Here is a 9,748-nt window from a genome sequence, read left to right as displayed (position 1 = left end):
CACAAATTTAAGCTATTCGTATTGTTAATAACAATGCATTTTATTACTTTCAAGTAAAAAAATAACATAAAATACATTCTTATTAACAAAGTAAAATTCTAAGGTATTATCATTATAAATGAGAAAGCCATTTATTTATCTATGTTCAAAACTAACACATAATTAAAAACTTTAACATTTACAATGCCAATAGCTCTAACTTTTGCAAATGCGAGACCTATTGCATTGGAAATGCTTGTTATTCCTGATCCAGCATTGGCTTGTTTTCTGTGACTCCCCGCATATGTGACTCCGTGCCAGGTTTTGCTTTTCGCCGTTGGTCCTGTCAGCATCTCGCTGGATGCTGTCTAGCATCCCTGCCTCCACTCCAGCATCCTTCATGCCTCGGTGTGGGTGTGAGGGGGCTCCTGCGGGGACTGGAACAGGGGGGCAACGGACAGGGAGCCCCCGCAGCCCGCTCTCCTAGGCGGAGGGCGCAACGAGGACCATGAACCGAGCGCCCCTCCATCAGCCTCAGCACCCACGGCCCCCGTCGGTGGTGTCCGGCTCCTTCCAGCCCTCCTCCACGTCGGCTGCCGCCGCCATCCCGCCGGACCTCCAGCCCTTGTTCCTGCGCATCTCTTTCCGGAGGGGGTCGCACAGTTCCAGCACCGGGGACCCGGCTGGGGGCGAGGAGGAAAAGCGGAGCCTGAGCCAGCCTCTGGTGCCCCCTCACACCCCGGTGCCGCCGCTTCCCTCCACGCCCGAGGCTTCCTCCAGCACTTCCACCTCCTGCAGCATGACGGCCGGGGAGTTTGGGCCAGGAGCCCCGCCGCTGTATGTGTCAAGCCGGGGCGGCTGCGGCGGGGGTCGTGGAGGGGGTCGTGGAGGGATGGCAGGGGCGGCGGCCTGCCGCAGTGGCTGCTACAAGGCCCTGGCCCTGGTACTGCTCCTGGCCCAGGGTGGCCTGCTGGACCTCTACCTCATCGCCGTCACGGACCTGTACTGGTGCTCCTGGGTGGCCACTGACCTGGTGGTGCTCATCGGATGGGGGATCTTCTTTGCCAAGAACAGCCGAGGCCTCAAGAAGAAGCAGCAGCAGCGGGAGAAGGCGGCAGCCGCGGAGAGCCTGGAGCTCCCTCAGCACAGCCCCTCCTCGCAGGACACCGAGGGCCCCTGCGACGAGAAGGAGCCGGGCCCCAGCCCGGGCAGCGAATGGGCCTACACCCACCTGGCTTGGCTCATCTACTCCATCGCCTTCACGCCCAAGGTGGCCCTGCTGGTGGGGACGTCCCTGCTGGAGCAGGTGGAGCTGAGGATTCCCTTCGGGGGCGGGGGCCTGAGGGTGACTGTGGCCCTCTCGGCTCCCTTGCTCTACGCCCTGGTGCGGTCCCTCAGCACGGAGGAGGACGCGGGGGCCTCTGCCTTGCACCAGCGCGCCCGGGCCTGCTTCCTGGGCACCTGCCTTGACTTGCTCGATGCTTTTGCGCTGATGGAACAGCTCTTGATGCCCGAGGCGGGGCCGCTTCCCCCACAGCTCCGCTACACCCTCTTGGCCGTCTACTTTGTGGCTTTGGCCTCACCGGTACTCTGGCTCTACGAGCTGAACAAGGCCGCCTCCTCGTCAAAGCGGCTCCAGTGTGGGCGCTCGGCCTTGAGGTTCCTTGGCAGCGGGGCCCTTGTGGATGGACCGCTGCTGGCGGTCCGTGGTTTCCTGTGCTTTGGCCCACACCAGCAGCCTGTCTCGGTCTTCCTGCTTAAGAATGTCTTCTTCTTGAGCTGCCGGGGGCTGGAGGCCCTGGAGGGCTGTTGCTGCTGCTGCTGTGGCTGCTGTCGCGACAGCCGCTCCGCCAGGGGTCGGCCCCGGGCTCCGCCCCACTGCGCAGGTCACTTCAGCCACTGCATCTCTGAGAACGACATGGGCCCTCACGGTTACGTCAACACCCTGGCGGTCACTGCACAGAACTAGCCCTTTCTTGACACTTCTCATTCTCTTTTGTTGCTCTAAACTCTCTGCATACTCCCTAAAAAAATCCATACAAACTCATCTCATCTTGCAAATAACTTTCAAAACTTCACAGATGCTCATTAGACATTGCCAGGCGAGGCAGGGGCTGCACATTTTCGTTGAATGGTGGTCCGCGAACTGCAGACCTGAGGCCCAGAGTGGTCCACTTGCTCCGATTTTTATGAGAATGCACTCAATTTTGGTTTGAAATGTGACTTGCTTTGTGTTTTGTTCCTGTAAAAGATCCCACCATTTCACATACATATGGTAGCCTCCATGGAATTTAAATAGGGGATACTGGAAGGTTTAGCACATGCCTTATTCCTCCGCAGGATGCATTGCAGCCTATTCGACTTTGAGGGGGGCAGAGGGATGACAATACACCCAAACAGGGCAATTTACACCCGTATTCCGTATCTGCGTACCTTAAGAATTTGTGTTTCGCAAAATAAATTGTGGATAAGCTCAACTGCCTTTAGCAAACAATGACCAGCCCCATCTGGGAAAATAATATATAAATCCCATGTAAAAACACAACATAGCAGCAGGAATGTATCAATTGGTATGCTTATCTTACTTATCAAACTAAGCTGCAAGCAAATTTACTGAGGTTTTTCCTATTTCAATATAGACTTCTCTGTGACTCGAATTTGAGAAACCGCACCATCGTTTTTTGTTTTAGCTCTTTTGCATAGCAACCAAATCGTGCACAATTCGCATACTTTATTATTTAACAAATGTATAAACTCTACACTGAAAATACAGAGGCACACAGAGTGCTGTGCAAATATTTGTATACTTTCCCATTTGCAGCCATTATTTTTTTGCTGTCTAAGTGAGTTGCCCTAAGTGGTGTGGGTATGTTTGTGCAATGGCCCTGCGCCCCCTGTGCGCCATTGGGACTTAAGCTGCAACTCAGTGTTGTAAAATGTGGACGCACCCTGACAGTTTGAGCTGCACCGTTCGCACTGCAGCAAGGCCAAGCTTGATTTGCTTGTGGTTGGTCCCCTTCGGCTATGACTCATAAGAGCTACCCAGCCATATTTCAGAATATGCCCACAACAGAGTCTAGTGGTTCTGGTTAATTCAAGAGTTGTCATTCTACGTTTTTTTGCTGCACCTTTCCATGCTCCTCCAAGCAATGGGTCACTGCTGGCCAACCCTGCGAGGTCACACAGCAATAATTTGGGTCTGCTTGAGGCGTATACCTCGCCTTCACCCTAAAAGACATTTGACACAGTGGAGCCCTGAAAGCAACAGTGTTGAGAAGTTCACAAGTACCAAATTTAAACCCTTACATGCGTGGGGCCATCCGTTGTTACCACTTATTCCAATTCTTTAAATGCATTTGCAAGTTCTTGCCAATTGAAGGGTACTGGTCTACAAGAAAGTTAGACTATACACTGACAGGCAGGCGGGAGCCTGAGATGCCACTAGGGTTGACACAAAGTCACTTACCTGTAATTAACCCCGTGTGTGCGCTCAGCTGTCCTTCTGGAGACCTGCTGATCTATTATTAAATCTACTGCAATACCTACAGGTCACAATACTGAAAACAAGGGAACAATTTTCTTTGCAAGACTCAGCGAGAAAGAGATCTTTAGCATGCTGCAGTGAGTTTTTGCACACTTCTGGCAACATGTCAACAGTTATTTCCATATGAATTTGAAACTTTTGAGTATTGCTAAATGATGCTGGGTGCGTTTTCAGTTTTTGGTGAGGGAACTAAAGCTGGCAGCACCAGTCCAGAACCACAAAGTGTAAACAAGGCCAGCTTGGTGGCACCACCAATGCATCCAGGTCTCCTGGTTCTGCATTCTAGTCCAATGTGGATTTTTCCCTAATCGTTTGCAGTCCCATCCCTCAATTAGGGCGCAGTTCTGTGCTTTGATCCTGTAACTGAGAAATGTGAAAGGAAGTAGTAATTGTGGAGTGTCCCAATAACCATAGTTTAGCTGCAGCACATTCCTGGTAATGTGTGCAACCAAATCATCTTCTCTATGTGACTACATGGGGTGTAGCTAAATATTATTTGTCTCGCGTTTCCTGAAAAATAAATAGCTTCTAGGCACTGTCAATGATGACGAGAATGGAAATACAGAAGCATAGAGATAAAGCAATCTACCTAGGGTGAACCAGTAGATTAAATGAGAAAAATCATTATTAGGACCCATGTCTCTTCTTTCGATGGGCACCAACTTAAATACTGAATAATAGTGTTTCTGTTTCATTTCAAAGGTCAAAGAGCATACCTGCTGTAGGTGTGTGCTGTACAGTTTTACCTTAAAACACTATTCTGCAGTCAGTTCCTTGGAACAAATGTTTCTTTTTAATAAGCACTTTAGATGTTTTGCCTTCATTAGCTGAGTTTTGTTGTAGCCACACAGGACACAAGGATCCCTGGCCTCGGCCTACACACAATAAAGAAAGAATAGACACGTGTTTTCAGATGATGTTTTCGACCAGAAATGCACTCCCTGGTTTACAGCCTACAGCCCTGCCATTGGCCAGGTACTCTCTCTACCCTGTGTCGGGTGAAATAAGAGGTTTATGCAGGCAAGCATCGTTCTCATTGCATGTAAATGTAAAGAGGCAGGGCTGTGATTAGTATTCCCCATGCAGCTTAAAACAATACTTTTGTAAACGTTTTTCAAAACGTATCCTTTTTCAAACTGCACAATGAATCCCACCGAGTGTATTACATTGAACAGTGGTAGTGGTAGCGTTTACTTTTATTTCAAAGTTTTCCAGCAGTGCAAAATTTACCCTTAAGGACATCCAAGCACTGTACCATATTTGAATATACATTAAAACAGTAAAATAACCATAAAACCTATGCAAATGTAGTCAAATAGCAACTGAGTTAAATGAAACAACAGAGCTGAAGAGAATGGCGGCGTTTGTATCCCAATAACCATAATGGATATATTCAAGGGGGATGTCAACAAGGAGTCTTCTCTAAGGGTATTTGAAATTAAAATATTGGTGTTGGCCAACCGAAAACTTCACAATTTCATGACATTGTGAAGTTTCTGAGCTTCATACAACCTCGCCTGCAGGCAAAAGTGTTCTTATGCATTATTTTATTGTGGTTGAATTCTCACACAAAAAACAAGTATGTAGCACCTGTCTGCCACTAGACCAACATTTTGTAGTACTTTTTCACCCAGTTGTGTCACCTCTGCCAACAAACCCCAATTGCAAGGAGCATGTAACCCCTTCTGCTGAGGTCTTTCGGCTAAATGGCTATTCACCAGCACGATATGCGGCAGCCATGTGAAATGCAATATTTTTCTCAACACAGTTGCCAGGAGTTAAACATTGAGTAGTCAGAAATGACTATTGTTAGGCCCGTGATGGGCAAGTCAACTTGCAGATTTTTCATAAAATATCATAAAATAAACTACTATTCATGGTGAAAACGCCAAAGTTACAGGCATGATGCTCATAAGTGATCATAGGGAATAATTATACAATGCATGTATAATTTCTTCCTCCTTTCTTTTACTCCCTCTACCATTCAAAATTTTGATTGTGCCAAAGCACAATAATCATCACACGTTCAGATCCCGCAGGACCTAACATACCTGTGATTGTTAAACATCTCTGAGAGGTACTTGTCAATGACAGTAAAGTCTTGTTTTAGTGGAACAGCCTTTATTTTGTGCTTATATAGTGAGGCTTTGCTTTGAGCAGTTGGATGTAAAATACAACTCATCCAGGTCTATACACAGCATGTGAAAGCATAGCCTGCAAAATCATCTTTTGCAAAAACAGAGACTCCAAAACATGTACTACAACAATCTCTCCTATAAACTCCTCCCTACAGAAATGCTGACCTTTAACCAATCCTATTATCAACTTGTCCCCAATTATGAAAGTACCACAGTTGAATACATAAGTTAAAATAGGCCTTATATCTTTGTGGAAGGGAGTTTATCTGCATTTAGGAATTAAATAAAGTCATTTTTATGCAAGGTCTGGCTTTTGACCGAACATTTTGGAGCCTTTATTTTTGCAAAGGATGTTTTTGCAGTCAGTGTTTCACATGGAACTCAGTCCACGGGTGCAACTAGGCGAAATAGCTATATCTCCAGATATCCTCCCGCCTTCTTTGCATTCTTTCATCAACAATCCTGAATTGATTTGTATGTATGGCCCAATACAGCGGCTGGGTTAGTCCCACTTTCTTTACTCACTGTAACATGTATATTTGTTGAAGGTTTCCGAAATTCACTCTTTAGGAGAAAGATACAAAAATATATCCACACCTGTCTGGAGAGCTCAGAGGGGCGGGCTTGGGGAAGAGTAAAGGGGTGTGTGTTGTTATGCTACCAGCAGATGTATAGCACATTGCTACCACTGGTAAGACCTTGTAAAGCTTTTGAAACGTGGCTGCCCTTTGATTATGGGTCTGGATTGTCTATTAATGAATGATGGTTCAGGTTCATTGAGCTCTGTCAGAGAAATCGATATTGTGATGTAACTATAGCTGCTAAATGGTCACTGTGTTGTAAGGGTGACTTTTAGCCAATCCTATCTTTCCAGCCAATAGATCTGAGCATGTTGGGACATGTCGTTTCTTTGTGCATTAAAATGGTGAGCCTACAAGTGCCAGCATGCTTGGTGCATTGGCTGAAAGTCCGCCTCATGTTGTGGGCCGAGTTGAAGGTTATGAGTACATACGTTCATATATACGCTGTGCAAACCTGTTGGGACCTGGTCATATCAATGTGCCACAGTACGTGCCAAGTGAAGTCGGTCCCGTGTTTACAAGGACAGTGCTCAGACGCCACCTTATCGTCACCTCTGTTCTGCTCGAGCTCTTGGTGATTTCAAGAGGTCACGTGAAGGGCTCGAGAGTGGCGAGTTCGGTGTCAAAGAAAATTAGAAAATAACTTGTGCCATACCAGGCCCTAGGCCGGGGGCCTAGAATCAGCCGCCGCCTTGAAATTCTGAAAGACTGCTTAAATATTCTAGGACCACCTGCGCAGACACCGTTCCTGCTTGCATCCTCGGCAGGTTTCGAACATTTTCTGAAAGATGTTAGTATCAGTATTATTAAGTGGACCAATTTTGTACGCACTGTTTTCTACGTTGGGACGCTCTACCTCTGTATTTACTCAATGGTATGTGATGTTTTTGTGCTGAAGCGACCAGGATGCTACGTCACGGATGACGCTGCTGCCTGGAAGAAAAATGTTAGAACAAACCATTTTCTTTCATACTTGGGGGTGGGAAGGGGAGGGTGGTCGTACCTATGACCTACCACGGTACCCTTCTGACGTCGACATTCTTGCCTGCATTTTTATCTTTCCACAGTAAAGAATTTGCATGCTATGGTACACGCTAGCCTCGGTGCTATTTTATACCCGCCCCAACTGAAACAGCACAGTCGACCTGCTGGGTGCTGGGCTCGGCCGCTTCCTTCGGACATTTTTCCAGAAGCCACGTGCTATCACGGTCACACTCAGGAAGCCAGGCAGACGGCACGGCGACCCGATTCTTTGTAACGAATTGCTGTTTGAACAACTTTGCGCACTCCTACGGAACAAGGGAATTGGTGCTACCATAACCAACCCATGGCTGCGATCTACCCACAAGTCCCGGGAAGAGGAGAATCCTTGTCTTTTTCTGGAAAAAATGCGTCACTGTGATCCCTAGTTTATATGCATGGTCACCGCTCCACGACTGGCTTTTTTTTTTTAAGACCATTTTGATGGAGTGAAGAAATAATGGGACAAATCTACTTAGACCAGTGTGCCAAGGCCTAGGGAGCATGCCATGTGTAATGACATTTTGCACCGACTGTGAGCCAGGTCTTTTTTTATTTAGGGGATGAGATATCATTATAGACATCTCATAGGACATGATTGTATTCCTTTGCCAGGCACAGACAGACATGATCAACTCAAACATAGCACTGAACACAAGCACCCCTTCATTCACCTAACAAAGTCACGCCTGCAAAAGCCCCCCCCCCCCTCCACTGCGGCTTGTTGCACAGGTAGGCTTTGTGGCACATAAAAACGTCAATGAAAGCTACCAGTTGTGAGTTCAATTGCTTCTACCCATTTTGTCTTGGTTTCAAATTTGAGGTCAACAGTCAAAGTTTGGATACTTCTGTGTACAGGAAGAAGGCAAAAACGTATAAGTATCGACATAAACTTATTTATGCTAACCATTTCAATGGTGCTGGGGGTTATTGCAGGAATAAAGGCATGTTTGCAAAGTGCTAAATGTTTACTTTATTATCAAAGGCTCTCCTCAATGGCCTTTAGCTGTCCTCTTCTGTAGGGGTTACCTGTATGGCTCTGTTATTGCTGTGCTTGGGTAAAACACGATAGCGGTAGGGGGGAAACAACATAATCATCTTTGTAATCATATATGGAACCCATACAGCAACTGGTGTAGCGAGATATAATTGATTGCCAGTGGTTAACTTTCCTTGTAAACGAGCACATGCCATATTTTCTGCTAAGGAAATGCACAAGAGATGTGATAATTATTAGCCATTTTGCAATCTTACCCTCCTCTAGATGGTATTTAATATGTGAGTTAGTGGTCATGAAAGTAACAAGACTGGAAGTATTGAAAGGTGGGTTTGCACAGCATGAGGACACCATTTTATTAAATTTACGTGGTATGTTTGCGGGAATCTTCGACAAGCCAGGAAGCATCAGGTATTTGTCTCATTTCCATAAGTGTGGTCAAAAGCTAAGATCAGACCCTCAGTAACTATGTGCAAATGTAGCTGGCAACCTGAGTGGGCAAGTGGTTTCTTTTACATAGCTTGCTTTTTAACCACATGCATTTTAATTTTGTTTTGAATGACTTTTGAAATGACCAAAGGAGGGATTCCCAGGAGGCTACGTTAGACAGCCTTCTTGGCTACCCAGCATTTTGGTCTATCGTTGAGTTGTCTCTATTGGGCTACCACTGCATTAAAGTAGTTTTGATTGATATTTGTATTGGATAGATGTAATAAAAAGTGGAATTATCAGAAGTGAGGTATGGCTTTTCTCCCCTCCCCGTTGAGTTGCTGTAGCGTGCATGCCGTGGTTTTCCGTTGACGATAAGTCACCTGAAAGGAGCAGGTTTTCCTACGGATGTATGTCGTTACAACGCACACTTTTACAACGCATGCACTTACAACGCATTTTTTACAACGCACAATCCATTACAACGCATGACATTACAACGCAGGACACTACAACGCATTTTTAAAAACTACCTTTACAACGCATTTCCATTACAACGCATACCACCTTTACAACGCATACCATTACAACGCATAATATTAAATTGCATTTAAGGTAAGTATTAGATAGTATAGGGGTAAAAATTACTATTCTAACTCCAGGGGGTGCAACAGTAGGGTAAATGTTGGATAGTATAGGGGTAAAAATTACTATTCTAACTCCAGGGGGTGCAACAGTAGGGAAAGTGTTGGATAGTATAGGGGTAAAAATTACTATTCTAACTCCAGGGGGTGCAACAGTAGGGTAAGTGTTGGATAGTATAGGGGTAAAAATTACTATTCTAACTCCAGGGGGTGCAACAGTAGGGTAAGTGTTGGATAGTATAGGGGTAAAAATTACTATTCTAACTCCAGGGGGTGCAACAGTAGGGTAAGTGTTGGATAGTATAGGGGTAAAAATTACTATTCTAACTCCAGGGGGTGCAACAGTAGAGTAAGTGTTGGATAGTATAGGGGTAAAAATTACTATTCTAACTCCAGGGGGTGCAACAGTAGGGTAA

At 46.0% G+C, this 9,748-nt stretch overlaps 1 protein-coding gene across 1 annotated transcript; it reads left to right on the top strand.

Annotated features, from left to right (window-relative positions):
• Nucleotides 1-341: 341 nt before the first annotated feature.
• On the top strand, nucleotides 342-9,443 carry TMEM121B (transmembrane protein 121B). Its single transcript, XM_085652188.1, has one exon. It carries the CDS (start codon nucleotides 488-490, stop codon nucleotides 1,946-1,948), a length of 1,461 nt encoding a protein of 486 aa, XP_085508314.1. The 5' UTR covers nucleotides 342-487; the 3' UTR covers nucleotides 1,949-9,443.
• The last annotated feature ends 305 nt before the right edge of the window (nucleotides 9,444-9,748 follow it).

This window comes from Triturus cristatus, chromosome 4_1, assembly GCF_964204655.1.
Source record: "Triturus cristatus chromosome 4_1, aTriCri1.1, whole genome shotgun sequence".
NCBI classification, from domain to species: Eukaryota; Metazoa; Chordata; class Amphibia; order Caudata; family Salamandridae; genus Triturus; species Triturus cristatus.
Note: the sequence above shows the minus strand (reverse complement) of the source record. Positions and strands in the feature narration are given on the sequence as shown.